The 24,054-nt window shown below is 45.5% G+C and overlaps 1 protein-coding gene across 3 annotated transcripts in view; it reads right to left on the reverse strand.

The window, feature by feature from the left end:
- Positions 1–760: 760 nt before the first annotated feature.
- The window catches only part of LOC141094255 (uncharacterized), a 34,835-nt gene continuing 11,541 nt past the window's right edge, over positions 761–24,054 (reverse strand). For 2 of the 3 annotated variants that reach the window (XM_073580076.1, XM_073580077.1), the window contains exons 2-8: positions 22,384–22,506; positions 21,308–21,457; positions 20,999–21,178; positions 20,792–20,915; positions 20,613–20,710; positions 20,324–20,414; positions 761–2,330 (exon numbers count right to left, since the gene is read on the reverse strand). In XM_073580076.1, coding sequence (XP_073436177.1) covers positions 970–2,330; positions 20,324–20,414; positions 20,613–20,710; positions 20,792–20,915; positions 20,999–21,178; positions 21,308–21,385 — 1,932 coding nt within the window. In that variant the 5' untranslated portion in view covers positions 21,386–21,457; positions 22,384–22,506 and the 3' untranslated portion in view covers positions 761–969. The remainder of the gene's footprint in view (positions 2,331–20,323; positions 20,415–20,612; positions 20,711–20,791; positions 20,916–20,998; positions 21,179–21,307; positions 21,458–22,383; positions 22,507–24,054) is intronic. The other variant, XM_073580078.1, reaches the window with a different exon arrangement.

Below are 24,054 nucleotides of genomic sequence, written 5' to 3' on the forward strand. Positions count from 1 at the left end.
GTCTTATGCCTCTGTGCAAGCCCATGGTTTCAATACCTAGGGGTGGACAGGGCTAAGTCTGGCATAACGTCCCACATCGCGGGAAAGGATACGTGGAGGGATACTCGCACATGCTCGCCCGTTGATGGTTTGGTGAAATCGGATCCTTTCAATAGGATGCGTTGCCCCTGTCTCATCTTCATAAAATAACAAACAAAAATACAAGTCTGGGGAAAAGTCCCAGAAATGTCCCTCGGTGCGGGAAAGTATACGCAGAGACGATACTCAACGCGTGCTCGCCCGTTGATGGTTTGGGGAGATCGGACCCTTTCAATAGGATCCGTCACCGCTATCTCATCTTCATAGTAAACTAGAAAAAAAATAGTCTGGAGAGATCCAGACTGTGCGTGCCTCCATAGGACACTAAGCAAAAAAACTGATTTCCGCCCGCAATAGGGGCGAGGGTGTATACTGCGGAGGAGGAGCTAACCTCTTTTTTTCACTTAGTGTCAGCCTCCTAGCGGCAGAAGCATACACCCACAGTATCTGTGTCCCCCAATGAGACGAAGGAGAAATCGCTGGTCAATATTTAACCCTTATAATAAAAAAAATTGGTTCCAGCATTGTGCTGCTGTAAAGTGAACATGTGGGAAATGTTACTTATTAAGTATTTTGTGTGACATAGCTCTGTGATTTAAGGGCATGAAAATTCAAAGTTGGAAAATTGCAAAATTTTCATAATTTTCACCAAATTTCAGTTTTTTCCACAAATAAACTCAAGTCATATCAAAGAAATTTTACCACTAACATGAAGTACAATATTTCACGAGATAATGTCAGAATCACCAAGATGCACGGAAGCGTTCCAGAGTTATTACCTCATAAAGGGCAGTGGTCAGAATTGTAAAAATTGTCCCAGTCATTAACGTGCAAACCACCCTTGTGGGTAAAGGGGTTAACAGATAATTTCCAAGTAAAATATTTCCCACATTAAGAAAATGAATAAGGCTTCTCCCCTGTGTGACTTCTCTGATGTCTAACAAGAAGCTCTTTCCGGTTAAAACATTTCCCACATTTTGAACAGGAAAAAGGCTTCTCCCCTGTGTGAGTTCTCTGGTGCCTAACAAGGTGTGATTTCAATACAAAACATTTCCCACATTCTGAACATGAAAAAGACTTCTCCCCTGTGTGTGTTCTCTGGTGGTTAACAAGATATGATTTCTGGGCAAAATATTTCCCACATTCTGAACATGAAAAAGACTTCTCCCCTGTGTGTGTTCTCTGGTGGTTAACAAGATATGATTTCTGGGCAAAATATTTCCCACATTCTGAACATGAAAAAGACTTCTCCCCTGTGTGTGTTCTCTGGTGGTTAAAAAGATTTGATTTCTGTGTAAAATATTTCCCACATTCTGAACATGAAAAAGGCTTCTCCCCTGTGTGGGTTCTCTGGTGGTTAACAAAATGTGCTTTACGTACAAAACATTTCCCACATTCTGAACAGGAAAAAGGCTTCTCCCCTGTGTGAGTTCTCTGGTGGTTAACAAAATTTGATTTATGTGCAAAATGTTTCCCACATTCTGAACAGGAAAAAGGTTTCTCCTCTGCGTGAATTCTCTGGTGAGTAACAAGCTCTGTCATCTGTTTAAAACATTTCTCACATTTTAAACATGAAAAAGGCTTCTCCCCTGGGTGACTGCTCTGATGTCTAACAAGATGGGCTTTCCGGTTAAAACATTTTCCACATTCTGAACAGGAAAAAGGCTTCTCCCCTGTGTGAGTTCTCTGGTGGTTAACAAGAATTGATTTATGAGCAAAATGTTTCCCACATTCTGAACAGGAAAAAGGCTTCTCCCCTGTGTGAGTCCTCTGGTGTTTAACAAAATTTGATTTATGTGCAAAATGCTTCCCACATTCTGAACAGGAAAAAGGTTTCTCCTCTGCGTGAATTTTCTGGTGAGTAACAAGCCCTGACTTCTGTTTAAAACATTTCCCACATTTCAAACATGAAAAAGGCTTCTCCCCTGTGTGAATTCTATGGTGGGTAATAAAATGTGATTTCCATGTAAAACATTTTCCACATTCTGAACATGAAAATGACTTCTTTGCTTTAGGAGCAGTTTGTTTTTTAATGCCTCTTTTGTGACTTTGATTTTCCTTAGTAGTCGGTAATGAATCAGAAGATGGGACATGTTTCATAGGATCAGATGACAGATCTTTGCCGTGAATGGATGATGGTATATCTGAAGTAATAGCATTCAATTCCGTTGCATCTTTTAGGATCTCAAGATCATCACATTTAAAAATTGAAGAGGTCAGCTGTTCCTCTGATCTCCGGGTACAGTCATCTGCTAAGATAAAAAAATAATAATTTTGTTTAAAGCGAAGGTGCGACCGGTTTTCTTGTAGTTTGTTTATTTGTGAAATTAAGCTTAAAATAGTAATTAAAATGTGTTAATGCAATATTTGAACTGTTTGCAAACATTTCTGTATGAAAAATATTATATTTAAAAAAAAAAAAAATTTATATATTTATTTAACACTAGGGGGAGCATTTTCCATTTTAGACCTCAAGCAGCTATAGTAAGACTTACCAGCTTTACTGTTAGCCGAAAAATTGGAGCAGTAACTGCTGACATCACCATTTCCCTCCCCTTTTGGGTGGTCTAGTATCTCTGGGGCAGAATGAACAGTAGCATCACAGGGCAGCGCCATTTTGTGGGTGACTGCCCTGTGATCTGCTATCACCAGTAGTTACGGCCTCAAAAGCACAGCTTCTTTACAGAGGAGCAGAAGACAGTGGTCTCAGCATCACTGGAGGAAGAGTGAAGACATCTGGTGTGTATGGAGCAGCATTATCAGAGCAGGAGCTGCGAGTGTGACTAATCCCTCAATAAGATAAGAAACTCCAGGTCTGCAGTCAATGGCCAGTATTTGTGGAGGGGGGAGATATATTTAGCCTGGCTGAAAAACTGATGGGACAGAGACATACACTCACTGGCCACTTTATTAGGTACACCTGTCCAACTGTGTGTTAAGACTTAATTTCTAATCAGCCAATCACATGGCGGCAACTCAGTGCATTTAGGCATGTAGACATGGTCAAGACAATCTCCTGCAGTTCAAACCGAGCATCAGTATGGGGAAGAAAGGTGATTTGAGTGCCTTTGAACGTGGCATGATTGTTGGTGCCAGAAGGGCTGGTCTGAGTATTTCAGAAACTGCTGATCTACTGGGATTTTCACGCACAACCATCTCTAGGGTTTACAGAGAATGGTCCGAAAAAGAAAAAAAATCCAGTGAGCGGCAGTTCTGTGGGCGGAAATGCCTTGTTGATGCCAGAGGTCAGAGGAGAATGGGCATACTGGTTCGAGCTGATAGAAAGGCAACAGTGACTCAAATTGCCACCCGTTACAACCAAGGTAGGCAGAAGAGCATCTCTGAACGCACAGTGCGTCGAACTTTGAGGCAGATGGGCTACAGCAGCAGAAGACCACACTGGGTACCACTCCTCTCAGCTAAGAACAGGAAACTGAGGCTACAATTTGCACAAGCTCATCGAAATTGGACAGTAGAAGATTGGAAAAACGTTGCCTGGTCTGATGAGTCTCGATTTCTGCTGCGACATTCGGATGGTAGGGTCAGAATTTGGCGTAAACAACATGAAAGCATGGATCCATCCAGCCTTGTATCAACGGTTCAGGCTGGTGGTGGTGGTGTCATGGTGTGGGGAATTTTTTCTTGGCACTCTTTGGGCCCCTTGGTACCAATTGAGCATCGTTGCAACGCCACAGCCTACCTGAGTATTGTTGCTGACCATGTCCATCCCTTTATGACCACAATGTACCCAACATCTGATGGCTACTTTCAGCAGGATAATGCGCCATGTCATAAAGCTCGAATCATCTCAGATTGGTTTCTTGACCATGACAATGAGTTCACTGTACTCAAATGGCCTCCTCAGTCACCAGATCCCAATCCAATAGAGCATCTTTGGGATGTGGTGGAACGGGAGATTCGCATCAGGGATGTGCAGCAGACAAATCTGCGCCAACTGTGTGATGCCATCATGTCAATATGGTCCAAAATCTCTGAGGAATGCTTCCAGCACCTTGTTGAATCTCTTCCACGAAGAATTGAGGCAGTTCTGAAGGCAAAAGGGGGTCCAACCCGTTACTAGCATGGTGTACCTAATAAAGTGGCCAGTGAGTGTATATAGTATGAGTGAGACACATATGGAGTGTGATGGGGAGAGAGAGATACACATGGAATACCAGGGGAGAGATGGATATGGAATAGCAGGCGTGAGACTGAGTGCGATGGGGAGAGAGACACATATGGAGTTTGATGGGGAGAGAGATACATATGGAATAGCAGATGTGAGAGACTTGGAGTGTGATGGGGAGAGAGACATGTAGTATGATGATTGATGAGTGAGACACATGGAGTGTGATGGGGAGAGAGATACACATGGAAGAGCAGGGGAGAGGGATGGATATGGAATTGCGCATTTGATGTGGATCTGATGCATTTTTTTCATGCGGATTGTATGCGTTTTTGTAAGCTAAAGATATATTATTTAACAAAAAAAAAAAAAAAAAAAAAAAGGATTGTGGTGTCATTTCTTGTCCAACCCCATCTTTTACATTTGTCCAACCCATACTTCATTACACACAGATAGACAGATATATATGGGATAGATATAGCTATAGATAGAAAAAAATCTGCATTTGGCCGGGGTCACACTTACGAGAAAATCGCACGAGTCTTGCACCTCAATACCCGGCACTGCCGCCGGCACTCGGACTGGAGGGTTTGGCTGCATAGAAATACATACAGCTGCACACTCCGGTCCCGAGTGCCTGCGGCAGTACCGGGTATTGAGGTGCTAGACTCATGTGAGTTTTTCGCAAGTGTGACAACAGCCTCAAACGCAATATCGATTTAATTTAAAATCGAAAAAAAATTGCATGGGCTCTCGTGCAATTTTCAAGTCAAGAGAGGGAAAGCCAGTGACTGAGGGCCGATGATTATAGCCTGGGATGCAGTTCATACCCATGGAGGTTCCCAGGCTATGAAAATCAGCCGGCAGCTGTCTGCATAGCCTCTACTGGCTATTAAAATAGGAGGACCCTCCCCCCCCAAAAAAATGACGTGGGGTCCCCTTATAATTAATAGCCAGAAAGGCTACGCAGACGGCTGCGGGCTGATAATCATAGCCTAGGAAGGGGCCATGGACATTGCCCCCCCGGCTACAAACACCAGACCGCAGCCGCCCCAGAAAAGGCGCACCTCTAAGATGCACCAATTCCGACACTTAGCACCTCTCTTCCCTCTGCCGTGTAGCGGTGGCATATGGGGTAATAAGGGGTTAATGTCACCTTTGATTGTAAGGTGACATTAAGCCCGGTTAGGTTCCATGTTTTTAATTATGGCTTGATTTGCCGCAATAAAAGTTAAATTTTACTTTTTGGTGTACCGTCACCTTTTCTATTTTCCTCTGGTTACTACTCTGGTGACATGTATTTAACCCCTCAGTGTCACTAAGTAATAGCGCACAGTAGGCATGAAATATATAAGCACAAGAGGGGATGTGTAATAACCCCTAAGTGTAGACAGGACTATCAGAGGAGGTATGTGATAACTAAAGAGGTGGGTGGCATGTACTTAACCCCTAAGGATCATTAAGTAAGGGCGCTAAGTAGGCAAAAATTTTGTAAACACAGGAGGTTAGTGTTAACCCCAAAATGTAGACAGGACTGATGGAGGGGGTGAGCGGTAACTGAAAAGGTGGCATGTCATAGATAGGTTAAATACATGTCACCACATTGCCAAATACCCCCTCTGAAAGTCCTGTCTACACTTAGGGATTAATACTAGTTTCCACCTGCACTCATATCTCATGCCTACACAGCATCCCCCCTGCGCTTATATATTTTATGCCCACTTAGTGCTATCACTTATTGACTCTGAGGGGTTAAACACATACCACTTCTTTAGTTCCCGCATACCCCCTCTGATAATCCTGTCTATACTCAGGGGTTAATACCAGTTTTCCTTGCGCCTATACATTTCTTGCCTACTCATTGTTATCACGTAATGACCCTGAGGGGTTAATGACTGGTCCCCTCCCATGTTCACATAGCCTTAGTTTTGCTTTTGGTATGATGCCTATTCTGCTCTCCCGGCCCCTAACAGCTCAGCCTGTGTTTACATAAGAGCCACTGCGCATGCCCGCTGGCTCTCCGTGGTGTCACACAGCATGTAACACCTCAGTCCTCACATGCAACTTGCTTTGGACCCACTGCGCATGCCCGCTGGCTCTCCATGGCGTCACACAGCATGTAACACCGCAGTCCTCACATGCAACTTGTTTTGCACCCACTGCGCATGCCCGCTGGCGCTCCATGGCGTCACACAGCATGTAACACCGCAGTCCTCACATACAACTTGCTTTGCACCAACTGCGCATGCCCGCTGGCTCTCCATGGCGTCACACAGCATGTAACACCGCAGTCCTCACATACAACTTGCTTTGCACCCACTGCGCATGCCCGCTGGCTCTCCATGGTGTCACACAGCATGTAACACCGCAGTCCTCACATGCAACTTGCTTTGCACCCACTGCGCATGCCCGCTGGCTCTCCATGGCGTCACACAGCATGTAACACCGCAGTCCTTATATACAACTTGCTTTGCACCCACTGCGCATGCCCGCTGGCTCTCCATGGCGTCACACAGCATGTAACACCGCAGTCCTCACATGCAACTTGCTTTGCACCCACTGCGCATGCCCGCTGGCACTCCATGGCGTCACACAGCATGTAACACCGCAGTCCTTATATACAACTTGCTTTGCACCCACTGCGCATGTCCGCTGGCTCTCCATGGCGTCACACCGCAGTCCTCACATGCAACTTGCTTTGCACCCACTGCGCATGCCCGCTGGCTCTCCATGGTGTCACACAGCATGTAACACCTCAGTCCTCACATACAACTTGCTTTGCACCCACTGCGCATGTCCGCTGGCTCTCCATGGCGTCACACCGCAGTCCTCACATGCAACTTGCTTTGCACCCACTGCGCATGCCCGCTGGCTCTCCATGGTGTCACACAGCATGTAACACCTCAGTCCTCACATACAACTTGCTTTGGACCCACGGCATCACACAGCATGTAACACCGCAGTCCTCAACATACAACTTGCTTTGGACCCACGGCGCATGCTCACCTCCATGCAGCAGTGGTAATGTGACCCTCCTGACGCTGCGGTGACATGCTCTGGGCGGGTACTTAAACCCGGAATCATTGCAGTCACCCGGCGTCCTCACTCCAGGCAGTACACCCTGCACGCCACCTACGGACCGGGGCTCCCTAAGATAAATACTAGGAGATGAGGCTGTCATAGCCGTACTCCTAAAACTTTAATCTTCACAGCATTGCTCTGCCTTATTTACAGCACCATTTCTAAAGCAAGTTCTGTGCACAACTTTGGAGTGCTGTTTACCTCATACTACCCATACAGCCCCATCGGGTGCAGGTAAGTTACTAACCCATACCTCATAACTTTATCCCCCATGTCTCTCATCCCCTAGTGCCACTGACACCGGAGCATATACTGACGCCTGCTTTATCATTACATATGACATCCAGGTACATTTTATCTACCCACTGGTCACTAGTAACTGCCATATATCCCTCTTTTTCATGATGTCCTTAATGAGGTCATCCACTTTTTAGTACAAAACTGAGTTTACCGTTTATATACACTACTCTACTGGGATATAACATCTAAGGATCTCTCTTCTAGGTACTTTCATGTCCTTATACCTTGTCACTATACCTGCACTGAAGCATTCCAGGTTCTCTCTAATTTGGGAGAAACTATGATATCCTTTTTCTACACCTGACCATCCCACAGTATGCACTCCTTTTGATCCATTATTGCTAATCTATAACTTTCTCAATGTTCTCATCTTCCCTTAACGACTAATATAGCACAGATGGAGACTCCGCCGGATTTCTCGTACACAACGAGCACGCATGGATAGAAAAAAGGCCTTCTAGTCACCTCTCGTCACTTTAATCCTTTTTGACTTATTGGATTGTACTATGTATTGATACCAATTTTGCATTTTGTGACAATATGCTTACTTTGTTTTTATTTTTCTAATTTATCTCTTTGCTATTGTTTTCTGTTGTGACCGTGGCCCGTTTACTGACTACTCTTGTGTCTTCTGATTCTGTCCTTCTGGTTCTGACCCAGCTACCTGACTATTCTTCTTGCCATCTAAATCCACAGAATAGCAGGTAACACCATGGTCCAAGTGTAGGGGTCCCAGTGTAAGTTCCAGATGCAAGTAACGCTGGTTTTACATTAGTGTCTGTCTGCGCAGCGTTTCATCCGCATGTGTCGTCTGTACCTATCTTTAACATGGTGTATGCAGGCGCATGCGTTTGCATCAGTTCGCATGCATCTGCGTACGCTTGCGTCGTTTTTCAGTGTACGGCGGGGGTCGGGCGAGCGCAACATGTTGCATTTTTTGGAAGCGGCAAAAATCCATCAAATACGCGCAGTCATGCGCATGTGTGTAAAAAAAAAAAAAAAAAAACCGCATTACTGTTTATGGGGACGCATACGTACGCATGTGTTATTCAAAATGTAAATAGACATTCCATGAGACACGCCCATTTTTGCCTGAATTCATATCGAACGCATGCGCATAAACGCAAACGCACGCAAAAATGCATACAAACGCAGCGCTTGTTGGCGTCAAGCGTAAGATGATGAGGATATAAATGCTGCGTAAACATGCATTTGCATGCAGTTGATACGCTGTGGACTCAATCGCTAATGTGAACCTAGCCTAAGGGTGTTAAAAGGAGATGAGCAAGGCAATCCTTGTGATATGGAAAGCAGAGAAGATAGAGCCAAGCATGTTCATGGTGGACATCTTTTGAGCTGCCAGGTGACCACGAACAGTGCTCCCAATACATTGTGTCTGCAAACTATTCCAGCAAGATCTGCATTCAAATAGCTAAATGGCGCTCCTTCCCTTCTGAACACCGCCATGTGCCCAGACAGTAGAGTGCAATCATATGTAGGGTATTGTGCGAAGTTGGAAAACAATTTGTAAGATCCATTTGTTTTCTATTATCCTTTGTGAAGAATTCCAAAGTTATCACCACATAAAGTGACACACGTCTGATTTTAAAAATGGGGCCTGATTAGGAACACAAAACTGGCTGCGGGAAGAGGATCAATCAGTCAAAAACTGTGAGTATAGACAATAACATCTACTGAAATGATCAAACTCCACAGCCTTCATCAGTAATAAATGAGTAACTAGTGGTGAGACCTTTCTGGGGTAATTAGCATATGGGTCTCGGTGACTTCACAATCTAAACTATCGTAAGCTCCAATATTTTCTGTCAGACGAGTTTCAAGAAGAAATATTAGACATTTAAAGTGAACTGTGTATAATAGTGCAGAGCGGAGATCTCTTAAAGGGAACCTGTCAGTAGGATTGTGCACAGTAACCTACAGACACTGTCAGGTCGGCGCCGTTATACTGATTACAATGATACCTGGTGATGAAATCCGTCTTGTGGTTGTTGTTTAATCTCTATTTGTAGTTTTCAGTTAATGAGATTTTCATGCTTCAGGGTGGAGCTATGGGCGGGGCTTTATGTGGTGCTCTGATTACATATGCATCTGTATTGGCTAATGACAGGTCACTGATCCCTCACTGACCTGCCACCCATTTTTGCATAATGCATATAATAGTGTTGATATTATTGTTAATAATGCCTATAATATTGTAGATATTGTGAGTGTCACGATCTCCACACTGTTCTTGTCTGCTGTGTTACTATTGTGTGGAGGCTGTCAGTCTGTTTTGGTTGTGCTGGGTTTGTGCTGCAAACATCTGTGTTCACTTCCCTTGATTAGTCTCCTACTTAAGCAGGCTAGCTCCTCCATCCAGTGTCAATCGTACACTTGCTGCTGCCTGTGTAAGACTGATCCCTCTGTACCTGACTTTATTCCCTTCCTGGACTTAGACTCTTTGCCCGTGACCTGACTCCTCTTTTGCCTGATCACTGTAAACTGTCTTGTCTTTCTGGTTTTCCTGACCCCGACTCGTTGATTGGATTGAGTCTCTGACTACTCCTTGTTGTACTGCACCATTTCCTGGACCTGACCTTGGATTGTTTGACCTCCCTTTACTTCCAGTAAGTAGTATTATATTATATAAATTAGATTACTATCAGTTATTGTAGTCTCTCTCTCCACTTCTGGAACTAATTATTACTATAGTGGCTCGCATCACATTACAATTGTCCGATAATTTTTTTCTTTTTCCCACCTATGGATCCGGTACGTACTTTGTGTGATCAGGTGGAAAATCTGATTCCATTAGTCCAAGATCTGGCCTTGGCACAACACAAACTGGCATCCTCATAGGCTCAGTTACAGGGCCAGATTACTGGTACTTTTACTGCCCCTCAGAATCTCTCTCTTCCGACCGCTGCCATGACTTCTGAACCATCTGACAAATCTTAGAGTCCCCTGAACCTGTTGTTGCACTCATGGACACATTTTTCGGTGGAAAGAGACCAGTTCAGAATTTTCAAAGAAAGATGTAAATTATTATTTACCTTGCGCCCTCAGTCATCAGGGAATGAGTCACAGCAGGTAGGAATTATAATGTCACTTTTGAGGGGTGGTCCTCAGACTTGGGCATTTTCCCTACCCTCTTTTGTGCCTATTAGTCTTTCTGTGAATGCCTTTGACGCTTTAGGACATATCAATGATGAACCGGACAGGGTCAAGGTGGAAGAGACCAGGATTATGAACCTGACACGGGGGAACCGCACAATAAAAGACTATTGTACTGAGTTTCGTCAGTGGTCTACTGAGATCCTGTGGAATGACGCAGCTCTCCGATACCAATTCCTCAGGGGTCTTTCGGAGTCTCTAAAGGACACTCTGGCTCTACATGCTAATCGTGGTTGTTTGGTGGAGGCCATGACTCAGGCTGTCTGCATGAATTGGAGGATGCGGGAGAGACGCGAGGTTCAACAAGAGATTCCAGTTTGTCCAACTGGCCTGGTTTGTTTACCTGAGATGGATCATACGGATGTTGGTGCTGCCAGCTCAAGGATTAATGAGAGGCGACGCCGTCTAGAACTTGGACTTTGTCTCTATTATGGCCGAGCTGGATATTTCTTAAAGGATTGCAGCAAACAAGCCCTCGGAAAACGCCTAAGTCTGGGTGATTGTCGAGGAGATTAGTTCTTGATATTAGTGTTAGGACTCGCAAATATGATGACCCTTGACTTTGGGTTGCGAGCTTATCTATTTTGCCCAAAGTATTAACCAATACCTCATTTAATGTATTTATCATATGCATTAATTTTTCGCACTTTATCATATCATTTTTTGCAGGATGCAGCTAGGCCTCTTTTTGTTGCCTTGGTTCATTAGGGCATCTGTCCCTGTGTGGTGCATACTATAGTGCTGGACAGCCCACCTGATAATACTATGGGCATCAGTAATAGCCTGCAAGCCAGACACATTGCATCACACTTACCTGTGTGACTGGCGTCTTAAGCAAGTGTGAGGGATGGCCAGGGCTGTAGTTGTGGCTACTAACATCTGTAACAGTGTACCCTGGCCTCCCATCACATAAACACACTGCCCATCATCCTGCATACCTGCAGCATCGTCTTCTGCTCTATCAGGGACCTCAGTACATTTCAGGAGGTTCTCTGGATTCACTTTGGAAGAAACAGAGTCACAGCACTTTCCAACTTTAATACGAACTTCTTTACTAGGACTTGTACACAAGCCATCATTATTCTTTCCAGCATCATCATTATCAGGATTTACAGCAATTTATTCCTCTTCTGTCCCTTTCCTTCTCTCTCCCTAAACCCGCTTCCGGGATGGACCGTGCCAAACAATCCCAGAGCATCTTCAGTGCCAAGCCTCACTCCAGTTGGGTGTTCCTTCAACCATTCTGCCCCGCTTCTGAAGGCATCAGCCCATGAGATAAGCCGCCATATATTGAGTGCTGTGCCTGTACTGCTTAGTCTTGACTAGCAACTGCAGACCCACTGAAACTGCACTGCTGCTGTATCTCCCTTCTGTGACAATCCAGGTCCTGAATATCTACTGGGTCCTGTGCCTTACTAATGTTGTGTGGCACGGCGTTGCCCAGGGCTAGCCAGCTCTCCTGAGCTATGGGCGCCCTGCCCCGACTGACTGCTATCAGGAAGTACTCCATGTCTTATCCCACCGTGCTATGTTAACTATTTAACTACTGTAATATACTGCCCCCATCTAGTGGCCCATCTGAAACAAGGCTTCTGTAACAACCCTGCTGGCATTGCCTCCCATTCCCCACACACCAACTTACTCACTGCTCCAAGCCATGCTGTGATTTCTGTCTGCTGCCAGCTCCATGCTCTGTGCCGTTTGTCTCCTATCTGCTCTGTGCATAGGGGGGGGGGGGGGCGGCACCAGAACTCTCTGTTTCTTATGGAGCCAGGGTGCACCTGTCTATTGTGCCCCTGACCAATTACCAAGAGCCTTCTAGTATTTAGGGCAGCTCCACCCAGTGGAACCTTGCCTGTGCATTGCGTTTACTCAGTGTCTTGCTACAGAGCTGCCAGATCTTGCTCTGTGTTCCTCCATCTCTGGAGGACTTACTCCTTGCTTTGCTTGGTACTTATCTGTCTGCCTTCCAGAAGGCAGAATTTCCTAGTCTCTGTGTCTTTGTTCTTGCCTTGCTTTGTACCTGTGTATACTCTGGTCCCTGTGTCCTTGGCCCTGTCTCATATTGTTGCCTTGTCTGAACTTTGTCCTACCTTTGTCTGTTTGTCTCCTTGTCCTTGGCTTCTTTCCCTGCTCTGTCTTTCCTTGTGTCCTCCCTGTTTGCTTGTGCTCTGTACTCTTGCGGTTCAGCTTGGTTCTGCTGCTGCAGAACCTCTTGCTGCTCTACTACTCTTCTCTGCAGTCTTGTGGCTCTGCTCGTGCTCCGCTCTCTTGCGGTTCTGCTTGGTTCCAGTTCTGCTGCTGCACCTCTTGCTGCTCTATTATTCTTCTCTGCAGTCTTGCAGTTCTCCTTCTGTGTGAACAGGTCCAAACCTGTTCCTTCATATTCCACTCCTTCCTGCCTGTATCCAAACCTGCATCTCCAGTGTGAACAGATCCAAACCTGTTCCTTCATACTCTACTCCTTCCTGCATGTTCCTGTACCTGCTCTTGCTGTGTGAACAGGTCTCTACCTGTTCCTTCCTGCCTGTACTAGTACCTGCACCCACTGTGTGAACAGGTCTCTACCTGTTTGGGTCGCCCTTCCAGGGCTGTGGGGTACGCGGTACCGGGCCGGTCTCTCAAAGGGGAATGTCACAGCAGCGGTGACCCGGTCCGTGGCCCTGGGCGCCCATGTAAAAGGGGTTAAGTGATGGAATAAAGTTTATCAGTGAATGATTAGTGACGCCACCTGTGGTGCTCGGCAAATAGGGGATTAAGCCAACGTTGCCGGCAGATCCTCTGGGATAGATGGTGTAAGGCAGCAAGGTGTATTAGCTCCCCACAGGTAGAGCTTTAATCTCAGGGCAGCGAGGATAGGTGTTGAGGAAGAGGGTGCAGTGTCTGGCACAGGGATGAAGCAGTGCTGACAGGGTTGCAGGAAGAAGGCAAGGACACAACAGGGTGCAGTTTCTTTACCTTTACTTAGCTTGGCAAATGCAGTCCAGGGTCCAGATTACAGATGGCACAAGAGCTGGATAGCCTGGAAGCAACTTAGGAATCTCTCTATAAGGATGGGTTGTGTAGTCTCCTTCCTAGCGCTTATTTTTAGGTACTTGCAGTACTGTGTTACACTGAAGTTCCACTTGCTTATTCTCTTTAGAACTCCTTCGTATGGCAGACAGCTGTAGCCTTCCTCTTCTGGCTCACATGTAGCTGTTGTGCCTCTGAGTCTTATGTGGGAACAGAGCATTTACAGCTTCCTATTCCTCTGGTTTCTGTTGCAGGACCATCAGTGTCCGTACAGCCTTGGAGACCGGGCTCCAGATCATGTGCTATAGCTGGGAATGAGCATGAACTTTCTGCTCAATCTCCCAGCTCTTCTCCTCCACGTCCACACACGTTGCCCTCCTCACAAGAACTCTTCCTAATTTTCCCTCCTGGCCCCCAGAGAGTAGCTCCTCCCCCAGTTTTGGTTCAGAGCTCCCTCTGCTGACCTGGAATGGAAACTGTGTTGTGGCTAACTGCTAGAGAGATCCTTTATTGCTTCCAAGCATGACATCACACTCCCTAGGAGGAAGGCAATGCCACTGTGGAGACCATACTCCTGGGAGCGCCACATGTTCCTTTATATACACAACTCCTGCCTGCTCTGTGTCTAAGCCGTGCCAGCCTGCCCTGTGTCTCAGCCGTGCCAGCCTGCCCTGTGTCTCAGCCGTGCCTGCTATGGACACCTACCTGCCTGTCAGTCGCACCTGACCAAGTGTCCTGTTCCCCAGCGGGATCAGCAGTCACAGCCAGACACCACCCTGGAGTGGCACCTGGCAGCTACCTGCCGCACAAGCCTGACCTCACCATCAGAGGCTCTAGTGAAAACCAAGGCAGCTATTGTAGTCACACCCCTTCCAGGGTAGTCTGGTTTGTGGCACAGTGGGGCCACAACCCCCCAGCTCACGCCATCCAGTCAAGGCATGAGCTTGACAGCTTCCCTTTTACACTATGCCCCATTGATTGGCCGACCCAGGACAATACATTTTCCCTATATAATACACATGCACTATACATAAGACCTATTACAATGAATTTACAATACCAGTAGCAAAGGGCATAACATTAAATATACACATCATAGCAGCATGGCTAATACACTTAAAGGCACTGGGGAAAGGGTGCTACAAATATTACAACCCCTTACACAAGCCCAATTGTAGTGATCCAGTCCAGAGTGTGTCCGTCCCTATAAGCAATACTGAATGGTGAGTAGCTTCTGTACACTACTGCTCACTCTAACTGTCCCTCTACATTATTTGTGAGCTGTAATTCACCATTTCTAGTCACCTCCATTTTAGATGCAATGCATTTCTCATTTGCTGTGTTCTGTCGCCATCTAATGGTGAAAGTGTACAAGGACTCAATTATTGTTTTGTAAGGATCTGAGATGTGAATTCGGTCTCCTATTGGCCAGCTCCTAGTCACATGGTCAATAGGAGGAGCTGTTTTCCAGGCAAGTCTAGAATGTTCTTTTAGTCTGAGAGATGCCTTCAGGGAGAGCAGAACCCACGTGGAGGAGGTTTTTACCTCAAGATCTCCTGCAGGCCTAAAAGCCTGAGTTCCATCTAACCTGTACAGAAATCATTCTAAAGTCTTTCTGACAGGATTCACCACAGTTTTCACTTTTACCTATAAGTACTTATGCACGTACCGTGACACACTGTGGAGCTAAACCCCAAGTACAGGTCTGTACCCTCTAATTGCTGCGTCTACCTCCTTCTGTAAAATACCAAAAGACACTGTCCAGTGCTCTTAAAGCTTCAGACCCCAATCACATCTCAAAATCTAAGTGTGAACTGTAATTGCTGTGGACTACCCATGAGAAATAGCTCTTTATTTGTTCCTAGCTATAATTCCCGTTCCTGCTGAACTGTTATCCCTGAGACTGGTGTGTGTCATAATTCCTTCGGCTACGGACACCGTGTGGGGGTGGATAACAGGGAACATTCGGCCTGGTCATTACACTGTTAGTGTGCAATTTTTTTCTACTAGGCAGCCAACCCCTCCATAATCTGATTATCTGGTAGGTGTGGGGTGACTGTTTTTATCAGTAGCTTGCACCTGAGCTGCCCCTGACTTTATTAGGGTGGTTTCACATTAGCGCTTTTTAAGCGCACGCACGGCCGGGGGTAGCTCCGCCCCCGAGCCGGCTCTCTGCCCGGCGTGCCCGCCCCTTGCTTGTAGCGCCGCCTCCTAGCGCACAGCGGCGCCTGCGATCGGCGCACTCCATCTTTAGCATAGGGTGCGCAGGCCGTGCGCTAGTTGCGCTTTGACCTGCGCTGCGCACTTTTGACGGTGCGCCGTGCGCGCCAAAATCCGAAAAGTTGGATTTTGGCGCGCACGGCGCACCGTCAAAAGTGCGCAGCGCAGGTCAAAGCGCAACTAGCGCACGGCCTGCGCACCCTATGCTAAAGATAGGGTGCGCTGATCGCAGGCGCCGCTGTGCGCTAGGAGGCGGCGCTACAAGCAAGGGGCGGGCACGCCGGGCAGAGAGCCGGCTCGGGGGCGGAGCTACCCCCGGCCGTGCGTGCGCTTAAAAAGCGCTAATGTGAAACCACCCTTAGTGGAGAGCTGCTGCATCCTGCTAGAAGTGCATTTGTCATCAGACAGGTTTTGGGAAGGCCTTAACTTTATGGTATATGTTTTTTTGAATTTTTCTATGTTAGCCTTGATTGTCGAGGAGGTCACTCAGACTTACAAGTACCCTTTTACCCGATTTTGACCTCCCTTTACTTCCAGTAAGTAGTATTATATTATATTACTTTCTGTTATTGCAGTCTCTCTCTCTCCACTTCGAGGACTAATTATTACTATAGTGACTCGCGTCACAGTGAGGCTTAAAAAAAAAATTACAGCCAGCAAAATGTCACCGGCGGTGGCGGCACCTGCGCAGTAGCATCTATAAGTAAGAGATAGATGCTACTGGACAGGCGCTGCCATTGCTGGTGTCATCTTGATGGATGTAATTTCTTTTTCTATGCCTCACAATAGCCACAATATTATAGTCATTATCAACAATAATATCAATGCTATATGTATTATGTAACAGTGGGGTGGCAGGTCACTGATGGATCAGGGACCTGTCATAAGCCAATACAGATACATATGTAATCAGAGCATCACATAAAGCCCCGCCCACAGCACAAGAATCTCATTAACTGAAAACTACAAATACAGATTAAACAACAACCACAAGACGGATTTCATCACCAGGTATCATTGTAATCAGTATAATGGCGCCGACCTGACAGTGTCTGTAGGTTACTGTGCACAATCCTGCTGACAGGTTCCCTTTAGATATTAGGCATTTTGAAGAGGCGATGGAGAGATTTTTTTTTTAATAAGATTATCAGGGAGTTACAGACTCACATAAGTGAGGCAGGACAATCCCACAGAATGAACAGGTTAAAAAAAAATATATATATATATATATATATATATATATATATATATATATATATATATATATATATTTTGCATCCCCAACAACAATGTAAATATGAGGGGAGAACTACAACACTAAACCAGAGTTGCACTCATTTATGGTGGATTAAGAGTAGAGAAAGTATTAGTACTCCTCATTTCAGGAGAGTGTGCAGAGATAATGGAATTTATGACGTGGAATGAATCCATTAAACCAAGGCTCGAGCCATTCCTACACAGCTGCAAGCATAAATAAATGTATATTACAGCCATCAGCCTCACCCAGCTTAGAGATATATCATGGCACAGGAGTAATGTTTGTCCTGTAGTTTATCACAATTCTCCATGAAATTAGTTTTAATTCAAACTGAAAAGTCAGGATAAAGGGAAACTCTGTTGTTAATGTACAGAAATTCACACTTGGCCTCACTGTACATTTAATGTTGTCGATCATAAAAGTGAAGTTTGGCCAGAAAGACTGGACCTGGTCTTGTAGGGACCATATGAGCACATCCAGCAGCACAGAAGGGAGAGAAGGGAGATTCATCCAATAAGATCTCAGGGATCTAGGAAGCCAACAGCATCATTACCCTCCGCTTTCTCTTACAGACACATCATAATAATTTTCTTCAAGTGATTTTCTAACTTGTCCGCACATTCTATGTATGCTGTCATTTGCCTTTGTAGTTTACAGATCTGGGCAGGTAACGGTCAGAGTCTTCTAATCCCAGAGTGTAGGTAGATTTTCCAGGTGGTAAGTTCTATAGAAATGAGCTTTAAAATGCCCAAAGCCTTTTGAACAGTTTTGGATAGAGGAGAATGTTGTAGTTGGCAGGCAAAATAGTGAACATGGTAATATGGCCTTCAACCTATCGCTATCTTCTGGTACCTTCCCTTTTGCCTTCAAACATGCCACCATCACACCCATCTTCAAAAAAAATAACAAACCTTGACCCAACTGCTATGCCCAGCTATCACCCCATATCACTGCTCCCATTTGCTTACAAAATCCTTGAGCAGCATGTCCATGCTCAACTTTCCTCCCACCTCTGATCTAACTCTCTCCTTGACAACCTCCAATCTGGTTTCCGCCCCACGACCCCACCGAAACTGCCCTAACCAAAATTACTAGTGACTTACTCACAGCCAAAGCAAACAGACTGTTCTCCATCCTCCTCCTTCTCGACCTGTCCACCGCCTTCGTCACAGTCGACCACTGCCTACTGCTACAGATTTTTTCTTCCCTTGGCATCAAAGGCCTTGCCTGGTCCTGGATTGCCTCATACCTTTCCGACCGTACATTTAGCGTTTCTCTCTGTTGGAGTCCCTCAAGGCTATGTCCTGGGGCCCCTACTTCCCCCCCCCCCCCCCCAATCTATACCCTTGTCCTAGGACAACTCAATGTCTCATGGTTTCCAGTACCACCTGTATGCAGACGACACTCAGATCTATCTCCCTGGCCCAGGTGTCACCTCTCTGCTGTCCAGTATCCCGGAATATCCATCAGCCATATCCTCCTTCACCTCTCGCATACTAAAACCCAGTGTTGACAAACCAAACTCATCATCTTTCCTCCATCTTGCGTATCTCCCCTACTCAATCTATTATGGTAAACAACATCATGCTCTGTCCTTCAAACCCTTGCCACCTCCAACTCAAAAATATTTCCAGAATCTGTCCCTTCCTCAGCCCTCAATCTACTAAAACTCTTGTACACGCCCTCATCATCTCCCGCCTTGATTACTACAACACCCTCCACTGTGGCCTCCCCACTAACTCACTTGCACCACTCCAGTCTGTCCTCAACTCTGCTGTCCGACTAATCCAATTTTCTCCTCGCTACTCCCGTTTCTTCCTCCTGCAAATCCCTCCACTGGATCCTAATTCCCAAATGAATCCAGTTCAAACTACTAACACTGACCTACAAAGCCATCCACAACCTGTCCCCTCTCTATATCTCTGAACTAATCTCCCAATATCTTCCCTCACGTAATCTTCGATCATCCCAAGACCTTCTCCTCTCCTCCACACTTAGGGCCCCGTCACACATAGCGACGCACCAGCGATCCCGACGATATTACCTTGTCAGTATCGCTGGTGTGTCGCTACATGATCACTGGTGAGCTGCCAAACAGGCAGCTTCACCAGCGATCAGCACCAGCGACAAGAGGGTAACAAGCGATGTACGTTGCTTAGTTACCCACTATGTACCTTAGTTACCAGCGCGCTGGTGCAGGGAGCTGGTAACCAAGGTACACATCGGGATTCTAAGAAGCGCGCGGCACTTAGAAACCCGATGTGCACCTTGGTTACCAGCTCCATGCACCAGCGCGCTGGTAACTAAGGTACACATCGGGTTTCTAAGCGCTGCGCGACGCTTAGAAACCCTGTGTTTACCTTAGTTACCAGGGGCAGCTCGCTGATTTCCCGCCTGTCACACGCAGCGATGCGTGCTGGCCAGCGGGAGACTAGCAATCAAAAAAAATGTCCTGGCCATTCCAGGACAATCAGCGATAACCGGCAGGGGGGCCGGTCGCTGGTCAGTGTCACACACAGCGATCTCGCTGGTGAGATCGCTGTTGCGTCACAAAAATTGTGACTTAGCAGCGCTCTCACTAGCGAGATTGCTATGTGTGACAGGGGCTTTATTCGTTCCTCACTCAACCGCCTCCAAGATTTCTCCCGAATATCCCCTATCCTCTGGAATTCCATGGCTCAACACGTCTGATTGTCCACCACCCTTGGATCCTTCAGAAGGAACCTGAAAACTCATCTCTTCAGGAAAGCTTACAGCCTGCAATAACCATTCTGCTGCCTCCCCAACACCAGAGCTGCTGCACCCCCGACCTTCTGTCTCTTCCCCATTATCCCATAGAATGTAAGTCCGCAAGGACAGGGTCCTCTCCCCTCTGTACCAGTCTGTCATTGAAAATTTGTTTACTGGAAACGATATCTATAACTTTGCATGTAACCCCTTCTCATGCACAGCATCATGGAATTAATGATGCTATATAAAACAACAACAACAACACCACCACCACCGATAAAGCATCCACAGACGGTGACTGAGAAGAATCTGTGACTTCTCTGCATTTAGTGGTTACCACTCACCTGGGTAATCATATGTGGGAATCTCCTCTTTACACCGCTCATCATCTCTCACATATGTCTCTGTAGTATTACTATGGGTCAGATCTTCACCCTGAAACAAATATTGTAAAAGTCACAGACAGATGGAGAAGTCCCATCTATGATCAGCTCTAATCCTGCCATCTCCACCGTTCTCATTACACAAGTATAAAACATATAATACTGGTGGATAAAACAAGACTGAGCCCAAGACCTTCACAGCCGTCTACACATCATAGGGGAGATCTCATCACACCTTCTCTCCATCTACCTGATGATCCTGAGGAGCATTGGGATCTTCTTGTTTACAGTCCTGTGGAAGAAGAGGATGGGGACATCTCTCTGGTGTTGTCATCTTACTGGATAGATCTGGAGGAAACACACAGAGACTGAATTCATTCTTTACATACAGAAAATTATAGGCCGTGTGTATTTAGTCCTGTCTATTACCTGGTGATGTGAGGGGCTGGGGAACCTCCATCATGACATCCTTGTACAGATCTTTGTGTCCTTCTAAATACTCCCACTCCTCCATGGAGAAATAGACAGCGACATCCTGACACCTTATAGGAACCTGACACATACAATGATACCGTCATCCCCCCGATCCCTTCATAGTGTTACTGTATAATGTCCCAGCATTCCCAGCAGTGTCACCTCTCCAGTCAGCAGCTCAATCATCTTGTAGGTGAGTTCTAGGATCTTCTGGCCATTGATGTCCTCATGTATCAGGGGGTGAGGTGGAAGTCCCGTGATTGGGCTCAGGGTTCTTCCGCATCCCTCAGACACAGGGTCCTGGCAGCGATCACTAGAGGTCTTCTTCACTACTGTGTAATCCTGGTTATGGAGAGACACATTAATAAATCTCACTACAGACATTTCCAGAGTCCTCACCTCTCCAGTTCTGTCCATCTGTTATTCCCATAGATAAGAATGATGTAATGTGACGTCATCAGGATCTCTCACCGCTCCAGTAAGCCGGAAGAGGATCTCTAGGGTGAGGTGTAATATCCTCTCCGCCATCTTGTCTCTGTCCATATCCATCTTTGATGGGTAAATCAGGAAAATTCTCTTATGTAGAAGATCTTCACTGAGAGGATCCGATATTGTAGAGACCTGAATGAGAAGATGAGCCGATGTAACATCATAAAAATCCTGTGTAATAATACAATTACTGGAGATAAGGGAAACATATGAGGAGATTTATTATTTACAGTATTTAGTTTTCTTCTTTACATCTACTAATAAAACCTATATATTTAGGCCACAGACAACAAGCAGTTTCCTCCTCGGAGTCGGCAGGTGAACACGTTCCTCATAGACTCATCTTCCATAACGCTAATTCTCGACTCATTTACCGACACTGGAATCGGCATTAGCAATACTGCAGGAGATATTCATTACACGTGACAGGAGAAATAACTCCTTCATGATGAGGACGACATCTTCATCTTCTACTACGGCTCTAGAAACATATTTGTCCAGAGTCCGTCACTGACTCCATCCCCACCGGCCGTCTATATGAAGGTTTCCCGTCTTCCCCGCACTGTAATCTTCTTTCACGTTAGATCTCAGCTCTGATTCACACACAGAAGTTTGAGGCTTTTATAAAAGATTTTTGTTCCCACAAACACCAAGGACAGAAATGATCTGATCCCAAAGTCTCCATGTACAGTGATTTATGGGGTTTATTTCTGGCCTTAGGCTTTCCTATATTACAGGAAAAACACCAGAAAAAAAGCAGATATTAAAATGTTTCTAAAGAAAATTGGCTCCAACAATTCTTGTAAAAAGAAAGAAACATGGGAAAAGCAGAAGACATTTTATTTTTTCACACAATAATCAATCGTTTAAAAAAATACTTACTCTTTTGGGCCCCAGAACATAGATGTACACCGCAGGGGCGGCTGCAACAAAATCCCTGTCAGTTTAACCACTTGCTGCAAACATGGCATCTCAGAAGGTGGGACAGAGTCCGGCTGAATGCCCCTCGCCCCCAAGTACTCGATAGTATGGGGCGGCCTAGTTACTACGATACTTACATGCCTAATAATGGTGTCTGTGATAAAGAAACTTGGCGCTCAACTTTTGAAGATATAATTGTAACGCAGTCAAAACTGTAGTACAGTATCCAGACGTTTCAGTCAGTGATCTTCATCAGTGTACTAACAATGGAAAGAAAGAAATGAAATAATGAAATAAAACATAATAAAATAAAACATACCAATAAAGAGCATAAGAAAAAATGTCTGATCTTGTAAGTCAGACGGAGAGTGGTAATCCCTCAAAACTTTTAACAACCCAATAATAGAGAGATAAGCATAGAATAATACTCCATATTTATATCTGGAGGACACATGTTATTCTGCTGTCTGGTGCGGTGTATTAAGGGGAATGAGACCCCGCGTCTCTCTGCATCCTGCTAAACAAATAAGGTGGTGTAAGTGGCAGATTGGTTTTATTAGGAGTGATTATTCTGGGACACCCACCTATGAGGTTATTACTGGCTTCACAGAATTAGGTGACCGCTTGGGTTTTTGTAAAAAGGATGTGGTCTACGATATAATAGAGAGAATTAATGATATGATCTCATTATATGTTAGGTAAGGAATATGACCATACCTTTACGTCAGAGAGGCACTGTGTGCAGTGGGGTACCCGCCGTATTTCCTATGGTAAATTGTGTTTGTAATGCACAGATAGGGTGAGTGACCGATGTGGCTAAGACTGAAGTATGAGTTGAGGTTGATTGTATGATCTTAAAAAAAAAAAAAAAAAAAAAAAGTGTGTCCGTACCTTTAAGTCATAGAGGCGCTGTGTGCCATGGAGAATCCGCTGTGCTCCCTGTTACAAGTTGTATCTCTGATATAAAGTTAAGGTAAATAACTGACGTGTCCGCATTAAAGATGTAGCGCTGGTGTCAGAGGTTCAGAACATACCGGTTTTAGTAGAGTGGGGCCTGGTGCGTGGACTAACGCGGTATCCGCCGCTTGTTGTGGACCCATGTATGTCAGGTTGTGACAGTTATATTGGCAAGGGGTGGGGATAACCTCCATGTGGTACCTATCGCGTAGGGAGGCTACAGCAGAAGTGAGGTAATCCAGAAGCGTTAGTGCGTTCCAGTGGGCGGAAGTGCTCAGTTAGTGCGTTGCATGGGTATGGATTCGCCCGCATATGCGTTCCAGAGCCCAATTTGGATGCATGCTACTTGTCAGAAAGTGAGACTGGAGTTGTTTTTAGAGAAGGGTAAAAAAAAAAAAAAACGGGTTACAGTCATGTTCTATTCGATGGAGGTTTGGCAGTCGACCAGAAGAGGTGGGAAAATATGGAGATGAGGAAATTCAGAGGGAAAAGGCGATGGAACAGGAGATTTTGTTCAATATAAGCGACTCTGTAAGACGGAGGACATACAGAATTAGTAAATGCAGTGAGCCAGGTTCATCAAAAAGAAGAGGTAACTCAGAAGGGGTATAAATCAATACATCCATACCTATAACATCATGACATAGGAATAAGAGTATGTATAGTGAATATACAGTATAATGGGTACAGAAACACAATGGCAAATCATATAAAGGAAAGTAAATCATATTTCCTATTCAAACCCTTAGGAGAATGGGTTTGTAGCTCATGGATCCAGAATGCCTCCTTTTAGTTTCAGGATGCGTACGCGATCACCCCTACATCTGGTGGGTGGGGGGTACATGCTCGAT

The sequence above is a fragment of the Dendrobates tinctorius genome, unplaced genomic scaffold (genome assembly GCF_039654945.1).
Source record: "Dendrobates tinctorius isolate UK_male_01 unplaced genomic scaffold, ASM3965494v1 ptg000063l, whole genome shotgun sequence".
Taxonomy (NCBI): Eukaryota; Metazoa; Chordata; class Amphibia; order Anura; family Dendrobatidae; genus Dendrobates; species Dendrobates tinctorius.